The sequence below is a fragment of the Bufo gargarizans genome, chromosome 4 (assembly GCF_014858855.1).
Source record: "Bufo gargarizans isolate SCDJY-AF-19 chromosome 4, ASM1485885v1, whole genome shotgun sequence".
Lineage (NCBI taxonomy): Eukaryota > Metazoa > Chordata > Amphibia > Anura > Bufonidae > Bufo > Bufo gargarizans.
Genome location: NC_058083.1, coordinates 245,309,302 through 245,328,706, shown reverse-complemented (window position 1 = coordinate 245,328,706; position 19,405 = coordinate 245,309,302). Strand labels below are relative to the sequence as shown.

The 19,405-nt window shown below is 42.7% G+C and overlaps 1 protein-coding gene across 1 annotated transcript in view; it reads right to left on the bottom strand.

Moving 5' to 3' along the window:
- Window positions 1-310: 310 nt before the first annotated feature.
- The window catches only part of DDX43 (DEAD-box helicase 43), a 166,851-nt gene continuing 147,756 nt past the window's right edge, over window positions 311-19,405 (bottom strand). Inside the window, exons 14-16 of the mRNA XM_044291120.1 lie at window positions 17,641-17,779; window positions 16,279-16,366; window positions 311-421 (exon numbers count right to left, since the gene is read on the bottom strand). Coding sequence (XP_044147055.1) covers window positions 311-421; window positions 16,279-16,366; window positions 17,641-17,779 — 338 coding nt within the window. The remainder of the gene's footprint in view (window positions 422-16,278; window positions 16,367-17,640; window positions 17,780-19,405) is intronic.

Sequence of the window (19,405 nt, the reverse complement as noted above, 5' to 3'; positions counted from 1 at the left end):
GAAAATGAAAGGTGGAATCTGATTGGCTGCTATGGGCAACTAAGCCAGTACTACTATACACTAGTTTAATAAATGACCCCATATGTATTTAGATTTTTTAATTATAGCACTGGGTGTTCTTCAAACACTGGAGAAAAATGTTGTTCACAAAAGGCTACAGCAGATTACAATTTAAAATACTATGCGATTTTGTGGTTTGATTTAACATGAAGTATTTTGACATATACTAGTCTGAAAGCAACTACTGTAAAAGCAGAGCAGCAGCATACCTTAGATGATTGCTACAAAAATGGCATGGCATACATGACTATTAGTTGTCACGCCATCGCCCTTTACGGGGAAGCATGTCTCTCTCGCCGTCTTTCTTCTTCTTGAACTGGTCATACCTCTCAGCCATCTCTATCAGCTCCTGCGGGACTTCCTATAGTAACACAAAAACATAGTTTATAAAGCTGAAAAAAGACATCTGTCCATCCAGTTCAGACTGTTATCCTGCACGTTTATCCGGAGGAAGGCAAAAAAATAATGTGAGGTTGAAGCAAATTTTCCTCACTTTAGGGGAAAAATTCCTTCCCTATTCCAATCAGAATAACGCCCCGGATCAACGACCCCTCTCTAGTAACTATAGCCTGTAATATTATTACGCTCCAGAAATACATCCATGCCCCTCTTGAATTCCTTTATTGTACTCACCATCACCACCTCCTCAGGCAGAGAGTTCCATAGTCTCACTGCTCTTACCGTAAAGAATCCTCTTCTATGTTTGTGTACAAACCTTCTTTCCTCCAGACACAGAGAATGTCCCCTCGTCACAGTCCTGGGGATAAATAGATGACGGGATAGATCTCTGTACTGACCCCTGATATATTTACACATAGTTATTAGATCTCCCCTCAGTCGCCTTTTTTCTAAAGTGAATAACCCTAATTTTGATAATCTTTCAGGGTACTGTAGTCGCCCCATTCCAGTTTTTACTTTAGCTGCCCTCCTCTGGACCCTCTCCAGCTCTGCTATGTCTGCCTTGTTTACAGGAGCCCAGAACTGTACACAGTACTCCATGTGTGGCCTGACTAGTGATTTGTAAGGGCTGTTTTGATGCAGCCCAGTATCTTACTGGCCTTGGCAGCAGCTGCCTGACACTGGTTTCTACAGCTTAGTTTGCAGTTCACCAAAATTCCTAGGTCCTTTTCCAGGTCAGTGTTACCCAGTGTTTTACCATTTAGTATGTACTGGTGACTTGCATTATTCCTTCCCATGTGCATAAGCTTACATTTGTCAGTGTTAAACTTCATACGCCACTTCTCTGCCCAAGCCTCCAGTCTATCCAGATCCATCTGTAGCAGTATACTGTCCTCTTCAGTGTTAGGCCTAGTTCACACGACCGTATGGCTTTTATTGTTTTTTTGCGGTCCGTTTTTCACGGATCCGTTGTTCCGTTTTTGAGTTCCGTTGTGTTTCCGCTTCCGTTCCGTTTTTCCGTATGCCATGTACAGTATACAGTAATTACATAGAAAAAATTAGGCTGGCCATAACATTTTCAATAGATGGTTCAGAAAAAACGGAACGGAAACGGAAGACATACGGATGCATTTCCGTATGTGTTCCGTTTTTTTTGCGGACCCATTGACTTGAATGGAGCCACGACCCGTGATTTACGGCCAAATATAGGACAAGCTCTATCTTTCAATGGAATGGAAAAACGGAAGTACGGAAACGGAATGCATACGGAACACATTCCGTTTTTTTTGCGGAACCATTGAAATGAATGGTTCCGTATACGGAACACAAAAAAACGGCCCGTACACCCGCAAAAAAAACGTTTGTGTGAACTAGGCCTTAATTATTTACACAGTTCAGGCTACTTTCACACTGGCGTTTTGGTTTCAGTTTGTAAGATCAGTTTCAGGGCTCTCACAAACTGTCCAAAACAAATCAGTTTTGCCCTAATGCATTCTGAATAGATAAGGATCCGTCCAGAATGCATCAGTTTGCCTCCATTCCGCTCTGGAGGCTGACCCCAAAACGCTGCTTTGGACGGATCCGTTTTCACTGACACAATAGAAAATTGATCCGTCCCCCATTGACTTTCAATGGTGTTCAAGACGTATCCGTTTTGGCTATGCTACAGATAATACAAACGGATCCGTTCTGAACTGATGCATGCGGTTGTATTATCTGAACGGAAGCGTTTGTGCAGATCCAGGACAGATCCGCACCAAACGCGAGTGTGAAAGTAGACTTGGTGTCATCTGCAAAAATACTTTACTGTGAAAGCCTTCTACAAAATGATTAATAAATATATTGAGGAGAATAGGGCCGAATACTGACCCCTGTGGTGCCCCACTAGTGACAGTGACCCAATCTGAGTGTGTACCATTTTCTATCACTGAGCCAGTTACTTACCCACATACAGAAATTTCCCCCCAGTCCAAGTATTCTTATTTTATATACTAACCTTTTATGTGGTACAGTGTCAAATGCTTTGGAGAAGTCCAGATATAAGACATCCATTGATTCGCAGCGGTCAAGTCTAGAACTTACCTCCTCAGGCCCCTTGCAGACGAGTGGTTCCTCCCGCAGCGAGTTCGCATCGCAGCTCGCGGCCTGACCTCCCAGCGCTGCCGGGGGTCACATAGCATTATATTGATTTATGATGCTATGTAACCCTGTTGTATTGGACAACACTGGCAGCATTATGTCAGTGTTATCCAATACATTCCAGAACTGTAAGGGTTACAAAGCATCATAAATCAATATAATATACTATGTGACCCCCGACAGCGCTGAGAGTTCAGGCCGGGAGCTGCGATGCAGACTTGCAGCGTGACCAACGCTAGTCTGCAAGGGGCCTCATAGAAACTGACTAAATTCGTTTGACATAACCGATCCCTCATGAAGCCATGCTGATATGGCGTTATTTGCTTAGTTACAGTGAGGTACTCCAAGATAGCATCTCTTAGAAAACCTTCAAACCGTTTACCCACGCCAGATGTTAAACTTATAATAATTTGATTGTGGTGCTCTACCAACCTTGATCTACGGTATAGGTGCACACTCCTCAACACACCCACTGTTGTACTGATCAATAGTTATATAAATGTATATGTTGGAGGGCACTCAGTTATCTGGTGTTGCACAGGAATACGCAAATAGTAGTTGGTATGCAATTATTTATTATCAATGATGAAAAATATATTAAAATAAAACAAAATATAAAAATAACAATCAATGTTATTTTAGATTGTTTTATTTTAATATTTTTCATCTTTGATCATAAACAATTGCATACCAACTATTATTTGCGTATTCCTGTGTAACACCAGACAGATGTTAAACTTACAGCCTATAGTTTCCAGGCTCTGTTTTTGGACCCTTTTGAATATTGGCACCACATTTGCTATGCACCAATCCTGTGGAACATTCCCTCTCAGTATAGAGTCTGTAAATATCAGAAATAAGAGTCTGGCTATGACGTTACCCAATTCTCTTAGGATACGAGAGTGTATGCCATCTAGTTCCGGCGATTTGTCTATTTGAATCCTTTTAAGACACCACTGTACTTCTTCCTGGGTCAGACAGGGCACTTTTAATGGGGGGGGGGGGGGGGGGGGATTTACTTTTACATTCTGCATTTCATCTGACAGTTTATTTTCTTTAGTGAATACAGTGGAGAAAAAAAAATATTTATTGCTTTGCTTTCTCCTTATCACTCTCTGCAACAAGCCCCTCATTACTCTGTAAATGGCCGACGCCTTCAGATCTATACATTTTACCATTTATATAATTGAAGAACAATTTAGGGTTACATTTTACTCTTTGGCAATTAATCTCTCGGTCTCTAGTTTGGCTGCTTTTATTTGTCTTTTACGTATTTTTTTCCTTACAGTTCTTCAATGCTTGTGCGCCCCCCTCCTGTTTTAGTGATTTAAATGCTTTCTTTTTGTCATTTATTGCTTTCTTTACAATTCTATTTATCTACGGTTGTTTTTCTTGTTCCTTAACCATTTATTCCCATAAGGCATGTACCCCTCACAATTAGATTTTAGGATAGTTTTAAAAATATCCCATTTTGTGGCTGTATTTTAATTTTTTAGGACTTTGTCCCAGTTAGGCCTATGGCCTCTCTTAATTGGCAAAATTTTGCTTTTTTGAAGTTTGGAACAGAACATACATTAGTGCGTGGGTGTTTTTTTTTATTTTTTTTTTAAGAAAGTGAATAAGAACTTAGAGTTTGGGCTTGTTCTGGAGATATGGGTTTCTGGATGTGCTTCTTAAAAAAACATCTACTATGCAAAACAATGGATGCCTTACTTTAGGCTACATTTACATAAACAGTGTAAAAAAAGGCTGTAATTGTTCTGAAAACTGCCATTATATTGCCATTTTTTATTTTAATTTTTTTTACTGTCGTGTTAATGTGAGTTTAGGGTCATTGATAATTTCAGAGGCAGTGGAAGATGTGTCTTGTTTCAACTGCTTGATAAAGACTTGTTTAAGTCAAAACGTTGCATTGTAAGTTGCTGATGGAATAAAAAAAAGATTTTCTACTATTGTGATAAATGGAGGAAGAAACATTTTTCTATAATAAACAACTCTTATTTTTTATTTATAAGACACACTTTAAAAAAACATGTGAGCCTGGACCTTAAAGGGGTTGTCCGGGTTCAGAGCTGAACTCGGACATACCCTTATTTTCACCCCGGCAGCCCTCCTGAGCCTGGCATCGGAGCATCTCATGCTCCGATGCACTCCCGTGCCCTGCGCTAGATCGCGCAGGGCACAGGCTCTTGTGTTTACAATAACACACTGCCGGGCGGTAACTTCCGCCCAGCAGTGTGTTGGGTGACGTCACCGGCTCTGAGGGGCGGGCTTTAGCGCTGCCCTAGCCGTTTTACTGGCTAGGGCAGAGCCAAATCCCGCCCATCAGTGCCGGTGACGTCACCGGGGTTCCTGTCAGCCCCATAGAGAGCCCCGGTACGTCACCGGAACTCAGAAAAATGCCTTTGCCCTGCGCGATTTAGCGCAGGGCAAAGGAGAGCATCGGAGCATGAACTGCTCCGATGCTCCTATCAGGGGGGCTGCCGGGGTGAAAATGGAGGGATGTCCAGGTTCAGCTCTGAACCTGGACAACCCCTTTAAAGTGTGGGGACGGCAGAAGCAGTGAAGCATTCAGTGAAGCTGAATGCCACCAGCCCGCATGTTGCCACTCCATAGCTGAGGTCTGCTCCAAGGCACAGAAGGAGAGACATTCTCCTTCTCCTCTGCCGCCCTGAATGATACACTGATTGGTGGTGAGCAACCGTGGAAACTGCTGCCTCCACCAATCAGCTTACTCCCGTCTGGCCATGTGTGCTGCTGCTACAAAGTAGGGAGTGAATGTCACTGGACTTCAAGTTGCCCTTGAATGCAGAGCCGAGTGCTATTCCCTGGACTGTCTCAACCATATACCATAGTTCCTGGGTGAGCGACTTCCAGGATATAAAGGGAAGCTAAGGGGCCTAGACAATAAATGTGACTAATTTCTCTCATCCATAAGTATGCACCCATGTACTACATGGGTGAACACTTATAGGTGATAAAGGGGAGTTATAGTCACAATACTGTCTAGAGGCTGTACTGTAATTGGCCTAAGTGTTTATAATAAATGTGATTATAACCCCCCCCCCCCCCCATCCTTAAGTATACACCCATGCGATGAAGTACACAGGTGCATTCCTGTGCATGACAGGGGTTATAGTCATGTATAACATAAACAGTTAGGCCAATTACAATACAGGATAACAATAAACAATTTAGAGAAGCTACACCAGCAACCTACTGGAGCCCAGTCCTTCAGGTACCAACTGAAAACCAAGTAAATTTAAAAAACAAACAATCAGTCTGGCTCACAGTATTTTTGCATTTATTAAAATTATTACAATTGTTAAAATGTATTTACCTACTAAATGTTATTATACATATCCTAATTGCATGTCAACATATCAGCATGGTTAAATAGGTACTTTGAATGCGGAGCTCATGCATATACCTAAATGACAGGAGTACTCCAAATGTGACCTCTTGATTTTACTACGTAGTGTCTGTCTGCAGCGTATTATACTTAAATCTTTCAAATGTTCAGATAATTATATGTTAACTTGCCGACAATCTGAACACAAGTCGTTCAAGGAATGTTCAATTTGCGGTCACTGGTACATGGTCTTGACATCCAAACATTACTTAATGCTATGGTTGGACCCCTTTCGATCTTGCGTTAATTTCCTACCTCCTGCCACGAGGTAGTCACTCGGCTTGTCCTTCTCGGCGTCTCACGTGACCAGACCTGAGAATGGTTTCCTGGTCAATGATGTCATCCACCTGCGCCGGTCGAAGTAGCGGAGATCGATGTAGCAGAGCCGCGCCGGTGCAGGATTCAATTCTCATTCAATAAAAACGCTGAACGATAGTGCACCAATTGATATAGGTCAGTCCACTATGATAGTATTATACCACTGCCGGTACCGTGCTCACTCTTTTTTAGAATGGCTCCAGATGAAATGAACAAAAAGTCCTTTAAGCAGAGACAGAGATAACGCACCACTAGCTGGGTCCAGTTCGCACTAGATGCGTTTCGGAGCCGTAGTTCCTTCCTCAGTAGGCAAATGTGAAATGCTGAATGGAGACAGGCTGGACATGTCTTTATATCCCTTTATTGGGCTTGATAGAATATCTGGTCTGGGTTCCGGATTTTGAAACTGCAAAAAGTTTGCAGATTGCACTTACCCGATCCTTTCTATAAACCCAAAAAGGTACTTACATACATATACCATAGTTGATAAATAATAGATATACAATATACAATACAGTACAAGCCGAGTGACTACCTCGTGGCAGGAGGTAGGAAATTAACGCCGATCGAAAGGGGTCCAACCATAGCATTAAGTAATGTTTCGATGTCAAGACCATGTACCGGTGACCGCAAATTGAACATTCCTTGAACGACTTGTGTTCAGATTATCGGCAAGTTAACATATAATTATCTGAACATTTGAAAGATTTAAGTATAATACGCTGCAGACAGACACCACGTAGTAAAATCAAGAGGTCACATTTGGAGTACTCCTGTCATTTAGGTATATGCATGAGCTCTGCATTCAAAGTACCTATTTAACCATGCTGATATGTTGACATGCAATTAGGATATGTATAATAACATTTAGTAGGTAAATACATTTTAGCAATTGTAATAACTGCAAAAATACTGTGAGCCAGTCTGATTGTTTTTTACAATTACAATACAGGCAGCTAGAAGCACCTGGTTTTGTTTGAAAGCTGGTATTCCAGGCTTTCAAAATGACAGAATTAGACCAAAATAAGCAAGTGATATCACTGTTAGAAATAGAGTTAGGCATAAATGTGGGTAAAACCTGCTTTTACTTTTATTTTCAGCTGCATTCACTGCATCCCGATTTCTAACAGCGAAATCTTCCAATGTACTGAAGATAATGTTCTCATATGTCCATGCGAATTTCTAAAATTCTATTTACACTTTCTCGTTTTGGCATATAGAGTGCAGATCAATGGAGGAAAATTATATATTTTTTTTATTTTTTACCATTTTAGCACAAGGCCACAATGTACTGTGTGTATATTGCCTTTAAAAAGTATTCATACCCCTTTTACATTACACCCACAAGCTTATATATACAGTGGGGCAAAAAAGTATTTAGTCAGCCACCATTTGTGCCAAGTTCTCACACTTGAAAAGATGAGAGGCCTGTAATTTTCATCATAGGTACACTTCAACTATGAAAGACAGAATGGGGGGAAAGAATACAGGAAACCACATTGTAGGATTTCTAATGAATTAATTGGTAAATTCCCCGGTAAAATAAGTATTTGGTCACCTACAAACAAGCAAGATTTCTGGCTCTCATAGACCTGTAACTACTTCTTTATGAGGCTCCTCCGTCCTCCACTCATTACCTGTATTAATGGCACCTGTTTTAACTTGTTATCAGTATAAAAGACACCTGTCCACAACCTCAAACAGTCACAATCCAAACTCCATTATGGCCAAGACCAAAGAGTTGTCGAAGGACACCAGAAACAAAATTGTAGACCACCAGGCTGGGAAGACTGAATCTGCAATAGGCAAGCAGCTTGTTGTGAAGAAATCAACTGTGGGAGCAATTGTTAGAAAATGGAAGACATACAAGACCACTGATAATCTCCCTCGATCTGGGGTGCCACAAAAGATCTCACCCGGTGGGGTCAAAATGATCACAAGAACGGTGAGCAAAAATCCCAGAATCACACAGGGGGACCTAGTGAATAACCTGCATAGAGCTGGGACCAAAGTAACAAAGGCTACCATGAGTAACACACTACGGCGCCAGGGACTCAACTCCTGCAGCGCCAGACATGTCCCCCTGCTTAAGCCAGTATATGTCCGGGCCCGTCTAAAGGTAGCTAGAGAGAATTTGGATGATCCAGAAGGGGAGTGGGAGAATGTCATATGACCAGATGAAACCAAAGTAGAACTTTTTGGTAAAAACTCAACTCATGTTTGGAGGAGAAAGAATGCAGAGTTTCATCCAAAGAACACCATACCTATTGTGAAGCATGGGGGTGGAAACATCATGCTTTGGGGCTGTTTTTCTGCAAAAGGACCAGGACGACTGATCCGTGTAAAGGAAAGAACGAATGGGGCCATGTATCGTGAGATTTTGAGTGAAAACCTCCTTCCATCAGCAGGGACATTGAAGATGAAACGTGGCTGAGTCTTTCAGCATGACAATGATCCCAAACACACCGCCTGGGCAACGAAGGAGTGGCTTCGTAAGAAGCATTTCAAGGTCCTGGAGTGGCCTAGCCAGTCTCCAGATCTCAACCCCATAGAAAACCTTTGTAAGGAGTTGAAAGTCTGTGTTGCCCAGCGACAGCCCCAAAACATCACTGCTCTAGAGGACATCTGCATGGAGGAATGGGCCAAAATACTATTAACAGTGTGTGAAAACCTTGTGAAGACTTACAGAAAACGTTTGACCTCTGTCACTGCCAACAAAGAGTATATTACAAAGTATTGAGATGAACTTTTGTTATTGACCAAATACTTATATTTTTTCACCATAATTTGTCAGATTTTTTAAGAATTTATTTGCAATGTGATTTTCTGGATTTTATTTTTTTCTCGTTAGGTCTCTCATATTTGGAGGTATACACATGATGAAAATTACAGGCCTCATCTTTTTAAGTGGGAGAACTTGCACAATTGGTGGCTGACTAAATACTTTTTTGCCCCACTGTATTTTATGTGATAGACCAACACAAAGTTTTAAGTATTTGTGAAGTGAAACAAAAATGATACATGGTTTTCAATTTTTTAAAATAAATATAAGTCTGGAAAGCGTAGCGTGCATTTCTATTTAGCCCCGAGTCAATACTTTGTAGCACCACCTTTCGTTGCAATTACAGCTGCAAGACTTTTGAGATATGTATCTACCAGATGGATAAAAATGTAATTAGGAAAAACAGGAAAATTAGATTTTTATATATATATATATATATATATATATATATATATGATAACAGAAGAAAGAAAGCACCGCGGCACTCACCACTGGTCACAAAGTTGCTGTTTGCAGTTTTATTTTTCAAATATGCATCGTGGACGCAGACAGGACACAGGTGAATAGACAGGCTACAGCTGTTTCGCGCTGTGTTGCGCTTTGTCAAACCTCCTGTGACGTGAAGGAGGAGGGGGCAATAAATACCCTCATCTCATGCACGTCACTGGTTACAATCAAGTGGTATAAAAAACAAATGTGTGCTAAAACCAATCAAATGAAAACAGCTAAGTCATTCTTGTCATTTAACCCTAGAGGGCCCATGGCCTGTGTTTTGATTATCCATGCAGCTTCTCTCTGCAGGAGAATGCGTTTTCTGTCCCCCCCTCTCATGGGGGTGTGGACCACTTCTATACCTGCACATCTCAAAATTTCACTGTTTCCTGCATGTTCATTATGTATATGCTCAATTAATCTAGTTGCTCCATTTCTGGTGATAATAGATTTTTTGTGTTCCCTGAAACGTACATATAGGCACCTGTGTGTCTTTCCAATGTAAAATCTCCCGCATGGGCACAAAATCGCATACACAACATATTGGGTCTTGCAGTGTATAAATTGTTTGACTACATGTCCTACATGTCCCAGCTGCAGATACTTCTGCTTGTATACATGTGCGCACATAGAGCAGTGTCCACATGCAAAGTTTCCTCTGGGAGCACTCCTGCCCAGCCAGTTATCAACTGGACGGGGGAGGTTGCTCCTGACAACAGCGTCTCCTATAGTTTTACTTCTGCGAAAACTGACAATGGGAGGATTGTCTACCATGGCTGCCAGGGAGGGATCCCTCTGCAGCATCTGCCAATTATTCAAGATCACTGTTTTGATAGTGGAAGCCATTGGTGAAAAGTCGAATGTGAACACTGCTCTACGCTCGCCATCATTATTTTGTTGTCTCCTCTTTTTCGTGTGGATGTGTCTACCCAGAACCTCTCTCTTGTGCAAGCACTTTAAATATGCGTTATCTATTATTTTCTCCGGGTAACCCCTCTGTAAAAATCGTCTCTTCATGTCTCCACATTGCTCTTTAAACTCAGTGTCATCTTTCACAATTCTAGCAAGACGCATGAATTGGCCGTAAGGAATGGCGGTTTTTACGTGAGGTGGGTGGTAACTTTTATAATGTAATAGTGCATTCGTGGACGTACTTTTTCTATAAATAGTGGGGTTTAGCTGACCATCTTTAACCCTCACTTTGACATCAAGAAAATCCAGCTCCTCCGCACTAATTGTGCTGGTGAACCGCATGTTCATATTGTTCGCTTGATTCAAATATTCCACGAATGCACTAAACATGTGTAGATCACCCGTCCAGACAATGAATATATCATCGATATATCTAAGGAAAACCTTGATATATCGAATGAATGGATTCTGGACATTGTAGATATACCTCTCTTCAAAAATAGCTAAAAATAAATTCGCCAGGGTGCATGAGACAGGTGTCCCCATTGCTGTGCCAGACAATTGTTTGAACCATTCCTGATTGAAAGTAAAGGCATTATGTGTCAGTATGAATGAGAGGGATTCTGTGACGAAATCAACATATTCGTCACTTTTGCTAATACTGCGCAAAATTTCCCTAATCGTCTCTATCCCCAGTTCCTGTGGAATCCTGGTGTATAGACTCTCCACATCTACCGCGGCTAAATAAAAGCCGTCCTGCCATTGTATATCCTTCAGAGCCTCCAAAAAATCTGTGGTATCTTCCAAATAGGAAGGGACCCCCTTTAACACTGGGCGCAACATCCAATCCAAATATTGGGACAGGGGTTCGGTCAGAGAACCGTTCCCTGACACTATGGGGCGCCCAGGTGGGTTTACCAGCGATTTATGGATCTTGGGTACTATATACCACACAGGTTTGATGGGGAACTGGGGATAGAGCTTTTCGGCCATGCGCTTAGTTAGAAAACCTCTGTCAACATACTTCCACAATAATGCTCTTAGTTGCTGTTGATATTTGGGAGTGCGGTCAGAGGTGAGGGGGGCATAGGTATTGATATCTTTGAGTTGTTTATAAGCTTCTTGCATATAACATGTCCTATGCATGACTACCACATTACCCCCCTTGTCGGCTGGTTTGACTATGATCTCTTTACATTTCTCAAGCCAAGCCAGAGCCCTGTGCTCACCCACACTAAGATTAGACTGAGTCTGTGGGTATATCAGTGCTTTGGTTTCCTTCAAGACTTGCTTGAAAAAGAGATCCAGACTACCTCCAGCCGACAAAGGGGGAGTAAACGTGGATTTAATTCCTTGTCTAAAGGGCTCTGATTTTTGTATATGTGTCTGTACCTCAGAATCCCCACTATTCTCCAAGTCTAACAGTGTGAGAACTAACTGTCTATCCTGCTCTTCTACCCCATGTGCCAAATGAAAGCCTAATGGACCTATAGGTGCAGATGGTGTTTTCTGGACATGTTCTGTAGTATACTTATACGTTTGGAAATGTTTATGCAGATTTAATTTCCTTATAGCTTTGAACATGTCTACTTCAAAATTCACCACATTAAATTCAGATATCAGTCCGTAATTAAGGCCTTTGGACAATAATGAGAGGCAGTCACTGTCCAGAACAATGTCTGTGAGATTAACCACATTGTGACCTGGTGAAAGCTGATTTATCTCACCCACATCTAGTATCGTCTCCACGCCACTTGCTTCCGCTTGTATCCGCCCCTGTATGGTCTTGCGTCTTGTCCTCCCCCTTCGTGTACCTCTCCTAAAGGGGGTTGTTGTGCTGCTGCTTCTTGGCCTGCTTGTTCTTCATGTAGATTTGTTCTGGCGCTGTTAAATTCCTCAGAGGTGCTTGAGTCGGACTCGGAGGTCCAATAGTCGCGTGGTCACCTATTCCTCTTACGTCGGCCTCTGTCACTGTATCGCTGTTTAGTAGGTTTCCAGTCAAAGACGCGGTTATTATCAAAGTCACTCTTATCCCGTAAAAACTTGTCCTTCTTACGTTCCTTTATTGCAGCTTGTATAGGTATTAGCTGCTTTTCCAGTTTTTTCATAAATGCTTTATATTGATTCTCCGTGCGTCTCATTCTCAAGTCATTTTTGACCTGATTTAGCTCCAGAATCACTGTGTTATATTCCTTTTGGTTGCGGGACAACACTAGTCGCATCAAATTAAAGGAGTGTTCCAGGTGCACGGCTTTCCATTGTTCCACGAAAACCGGATCGTCGTTAAACTGGGACACTTGTTTGTATACCCGAAGTCCTCTAGGGACTCTATTCTGGGCCACGTAGGATTGCAGGGAGTGAACAGTCCAGAACAGGCGCATTTCCCTTTCTGCCAAATTAATGACCTTTGATTCAAGGGCTTTGATACTCATGACTTGTGTGCTGCTTTCATTATCACACTGTGTAAAAAACATCTCTGCGTCCACTCTTCCTTCATTTATAGCTGCATCGCATGGATCCAGTGATGCTACATTTATATCCATCGTGATCTCAACACTCATATTGCTTTAGCGTGCTCTGGTTGCTCAGAAGACAAAGTCCGAATGTATCACAGAGAGTAAGAGAAAAGAACGCAACCGGCAGTGCTACATGCACCCATGCAGTCACTGGAGCACATAGAACACTTGGATCCCGAACCTTCACGGTGGTGCTCTGTCGGTGATATAGTAGTTATGATGATAACAGAAGAAAGAAAGCACCGCGGCACTCACCACTGGTCACAAAGTTGCTGTTTGCAGTTTTATTTTTCAAATATGCATCGTGGACGCAGACAGGACACAGGTGAATAGACAGGCTACAGCTGTTTCGCGCTGTGTTGCGCTTTGTCAAGCCTCCTGTGACGTGAAGGAGGAGGGGGCAATAAATACCCTCATCTCATGCACGTCACTGGTTACAATCAAGTGGTATAAAAAACAAATGTGTGCTAAAACCAATCAAATGAAAACAGCTAAGTCATTCTTGTCATTTAACCCTAGAGGGCCCATGGCCTGTGTTTTGATTATCCATGCAGCTTCTCTCTGCAGGAGAATGCGTTTTCTGTCCCCCCCCTCTCATGGGGGTGTGGACCACTTCTATACCTGCACATCTCAAAATTTCACTGTTTCCTGCATGTTCATTATGTATATGCTCAATTAATCTAGTTGCTCCATTTCTGGTGATAATAGATTTTTTTGTGTTCCCTGAAACGTACATATAGGCACCTGTGTGTCTTTCCAATGTAAAATCTCCCGCATGGGCACAAAATCACATATTTGACATATAAAAAAAAATGTTAAAGGGTTTCTACCACCAGGAATATTGTTATGTAGCTGACTGTCCCTGGAGCCGTTTTTGCAAAATAAGCACTTTTATAATATGCTAATGAGCCTCTAGGTGCTATGTGGGCGTAAAATCAGCACCTAGAGGATCCGTCCACTCACGCTTTATCCCGCTCAGGTCCCCTGTTCTGCCTGCCCCGCTCCTCTTGAGTGATGTCACTGTTCCCTGCATCGCAGACGAAATTCCGCGCCTGCGCCGTTCACTTCTGTATTCGGCGCAGGCGCAGTGAGTGAATGATGCGCTCCTGGTGCCAGATTCCTCACTGCGCCGACTAAGTCACAGTGATGAAGCCGGCATCAGGAGAGGGGCCTTCACTCACTGCGCCGAAGACAGAAATGAACGGCGCAGGCGTGGGATTTAGTCAACGATGCGGTGGACCATGGCATCAATCAAGAGGAGCGGGGCGGGCAGAACAGGGGACCTGGGCGGGATAAAGGGTCAGTGGACGGAGCCTCTAGGTGCTGATTTTACGCCCACATAGCACCTAGAGCCTCATTAGCATATTATACAAGTGCTTTTTTTTTTACCAAAACTGCTGCAGGGACAAAATGGTAGAAACATACTGTTATGTAGTGCTGACATTAGTGCATCGCTAATGTCAGTCAGCTACATAACAGTATTTCTGGTGGTAGAAACCGTTTAAAAAATATACAGTGTAAATTTGAAGTCACCGTATATGTGAATATAAAGTATTCACTGTAAACCCCATTAATGTCCAGTAGGGGGAGCAGTTACTTCAAAGTTCTAAATGGTCCAAGTTTGTTCACACTGTTTCATAAATGGGCATCCCAGTGATAAGTGATATAGTTCGCTGGGTAGAGCACCTAGTCATGTTTTTTCAGTTTTGGTGATGCAGTTTTTTCTAACTATTAGCAATTTAAGTCTTGCCACAGATTCTCAATGGGATTTAGGACTGGACTTTGACAGCGCCATTCTAACACATGAATATGCTTTGATCTATTCTAAACAATTCCATTGTAGCTCTGGCTGTATGTTTAGGGTCACTGTCCTGCTGGAAGGGGAACCTCTGCCCAGTCTCAAGTCTTCTGCAGCCTCTAACATGTTTTCCTCCAGGATTACCCTGTATTTAGCTCTCAAGTCTTCTGCAGCCTCTAACATGTTTTCCTCCAGGATTACCCTGTATTTAGCTCTATCTATCTTCCCATCAACTCTGACCAGCTTCCCCGTCCCTACTTAAGAAAAGCATCCCCACAACATGATGCTGCCACCACATTCCACGGTGGGGATGGTATGTTCAGTGTGATGTACAGTGTTTGTTCTGTTACACACAGGATTTTGCATTTAGGCCAAAAAGTTTAACTTTGGTCTCATCTGACCAGAGCACCTTCTTCCATATATTTGCTGTATCTCCTACATGGCGTGTGGCAAACGGGACTTCTTATGACTTGCTTTTAAAAAACGCTTTCTTCTTGCTACTGTTCCATAAAGGCTAGATTTCTGGAGTACACGACTAATAGTTGTCATGTGGACAGATTCTACCAACCGAGCTGCGGATCTCTGCAGCGTCTCCAGAGTGACCACGGACCTCTTACCCGATTCTGAGTTTAGGTGGACGGCCATGTTTAGGTTAGGTGGACGTCAGTCTAGAGTGGTAGTTATGCCATACTCCTCCCATTTTCAGATAATGAATTGGACAGTGATCTGTGAGATGCTCAGAGCTTGGGATATTTTTTATTTTTTTATAACCTAAACCCTGCTTTACACTTCTCCACTATTTTATCGCTGATCTGTCTCGTGTGTTCCTTCGTTTTCATGATGCTGTTTTATCACTAATGTTCTCTAACAAATCTCTTAGGCCTTCACAGAACTGTAGTTACACTGAGAATAAATTACACACAGGATGACTATTTGCCAGTTAGGTGACTTCCGAAGGCAATTAGTCATACTGGATTTTATTTAGGGGTATCAGAGTACAGGAGACTGAATACAAATGTACGCCACACATTTCATATATTTACCTATTAACTATTTTGAAAACCATGTATCATTTTCTTTTCACTTCTCACACATACTACATCACACAAGTTTGTGGGCGTCACGTGAACAAAATGTAGAAAAGGTCAAGAGGTCAAGGGGTATGAATACTTTTTCAAGGCACAGTATATACATACATATATTATATATACGCGTTTCGGACCCTCATATTTCGGAGGGTCCGAAACGCGTAGACTGTTTCTTGCACTTGAGAGTTGGAAGTTTTTACCGCACTGCAAATAAATTACTCACTGTTGTAAGAGCTGGACTTTTCACAGATTTTTTCAATTTTAATTTTTTTCTTTAGTATTTATATACATACACATATATACACACATACATAAATGCACACAAAAGAAATCCAAAACTGGTTCAAAAATATAAAACTTACTTGGTTTGCCCGTTCCAAAATGGTTATCAGTTCTCCTGCAACTCTCCAATCTTTTCTAGTCACCAATGTTATGGATTCACCTGAGCGACTAAAAAAGGTAAATGTGATATCACACACTGGCTGATTTCAAGACCGTAGGCTGGGTCAAGACTAAGGGCCCATTTATGACAAAGCCAAATGAATATCTGAAAAATCATTAGGCCGTTTATCGCCCACGTAAATGGACCGTATAGCTTTGTTCACATCTTTTTGCCCAGATTCGGCATACACACTTAGAAATGCTCCCAGTGTGTATAAGTGAATTTATTTTCCCCTACATATGCAAAACTGTTGCATACGTTGCCCATTTATACATATGGTACAAACTGGATTGTTGTATTCCAGCACTGTCTAATCACAGTCAGTGTTTATTAATTAAGGACAAAACGTTTTGCGCACAAACCACACACTTGGTGAGGTCAACAGTTACTGACCTGACCAGGTGCGCGGTCCACAGGAAACACGTGGTCTTTAAGCAATTAATACCAAAGTTCTATAAATACTTATGGGGTCATTTATCAAACTAGTTTAAAGTAGAACTGGCTTAGTTGCCCATAGAAACCAATCAGATCCCACCTTCATTTTTTGACAGATCCTTTGGAAAATGAAAGGTGCAATGGTTGCTATGGGCAACTAACCCAGTTCTACTTTACATCAGTTTGATAAATCACCCCATTAACCTTTAGTGTGATTCAACTGAGCTGCGCCAGACCAGACCTGGGAGCCAAGTGGCTGAAGCTCTCTAGAGGACAATTCCTAGAAAGTAATTTATGAGTTTTGTGCCTCCTTGAACAATTACTGGAGTCCAACAGCACTATTTGTCCACATACGCCTTGTTTCTGCTCTTTCAATCCTGCCTATAAAGCACCAGACACTCACAATAAGTAAACTGTAAAGTATACATTTGCATACGCACATTTTTTTCAGGTTCAACCTGACTTGACTACTGTACTGCATACAGAAGTAAAAAAAAAAAAAAAAAAAAAAAAAAAAAGAATAAAATAATCAAAAACCGTATATGTCAACACATACAATCTGAATGTATGCAAAAAAGGATGTGGCATGAAGATAACCTTATTGTTGCAAGAAGACCATAGTTTTTTAGGAATACATTGAATAATTAATTTTATTAAATCTAGTCCATGATAAGTGCAGTCTATAGCAATCCATCCAATTTTAGCTTTAATCATTTCAGATTTTCATAAGACTGTTACTCCACCTTTGTGTGTCTGTATATAGGTCTATGCAACTCTGCTACTGATGGTGAAAAAATAAAGGAGTCATTAACAGATACTAATATTTTGTAATAACAAATGTACTAACCCTGCGCGCCCGGTTCGACCAACTCTGTGGACATATTCTTCAATGTTACGTGGAAAATCAAAGTTGAAAACATGGGTGATATCATGCACATCCAATCCACGAGACGCCAAATCGGTAGCTATTAATATTCTTACTCTGCCTAGAAGAAAAAAAAAAGTTGCCTATGTAAGATTGTGAAAAAGCAAGGTTTCTAAAAAGGAGATTTTTTGTGAAACTCACCTGTAAAATCTTTTTCTCGTCTTTTCCATTGGGGGACACAGACCATGGGTATAGCTTAGAGGTATTAGTAGGAGGGACACTATGCAAAATACAAAAGAGCTCCTCCTCCTTGAGCTATACCCCCCGACTCCACCAGGAGGAACTCAGGCGTTGCACAAGCAGTAGGAGAAGGAGCAAGAAAAAAAAAAATTATGGAATCCATCGGACCAAGCCATAAGGTCCAACCATAAACAAAAACTGAACAAAAAATCTCCTTTTCTCGTACTTTTTTTCCATTGGGGGACACAGACCATGGGACGTCCTAAAGCAGTCCATGGGGTGGGAAAAAATATCAGCACTGCCAGGAGGAATGTCCAACGGTCAAACAGGAACCACAGCCTGCAAGACCCTGCGGCCAAAAACAGCATCACCCGAAGCCAGTGAATGCAACTGATAAAACTTTGTAAAGGTATGTAAGGACGACCAGGTGGCCACCTTACACAGCTGGTGGAAGAGCGGGCCCTGAGACAGTAGGTCCTGTCTGTCGGGAAGAGGCCATGGGGCGTCCGCCAGCATCCGAGCCACATCCGAAAACCACGTGTGCCGAGGCCACTCTGGGGCGATGAGAACGGTCGGGATCCCTTCCGCCTCGATCTTGCGTAGAACCTTTGGTTGGAGAGGAAATGGAGGGAAGACATAGAGGAGGCTGAAGTCCTGCCATGGAGACACCAGCGCGTCCACTCCGTACGCCTTCGGATCTCGGGCGGGAGCCAGGAACACCGGGAGCTGCATGTTGAGCCTAGACGCCATCAAGTCCACATCCGGACGGCCCCATCTGTGGCAGATTTCTTCGAACACTTCTGGATGCAGAGACCAATCGCCTGGATCCACCTTGTTGCGGCTTAGAAAGTCCGCTGTCCAGTTGTCCACTCCTGGAATGTAAACTGCTGACAACACCAGAACGTGCGACTCCGCCCACGCCAGAATTTTCGTCACCTCCTGCATCACCATCTGGCTGCGGGTCCGGCCCTGATTGTTGATTTAGGCCACGGCCGTGGCATTGTCTGACTGAATCCTCACCGGGAGGCCCACAAGGAGAGGGGTCCAATGGGAGAGAGAGAGTGGAAAATCGCCCTCAGTTCCAGAATGTTGATTAGAAGGCGAGACTCTGCCGCTGACCAAATCCCTTGAACCGTGCGCGACTGGAGAACGCCGCCCCAACCCAGGAGGCTGGCATCGGTGGTGACGACCGTCCAGGAAAGAAAGGATCTCCCCGACCTCAGGTTCAATAGGGATAGCCACCAACGGAGAGCTGCCCGTAACCCGCTGAGACAAGCGGATGCGATCATCCAGACCCCGAGAGGTTTTGTCCCAGAGGGAAAGGATCTCCTGTTGTAACAAGCGAGTGTGAAACTGGGCATATGGAAGGGCCTCAAAAGAGGCCACCATAAGACCCAGGACCCGCATGCATTCCCGTATGGAGAGGAACTGGGAGTGCAGTAGATGCGACACTGCCCCCTGGATCTGGGAGGACTTGGAGGGTGGCAGGAACACTCTGGCGGACAAG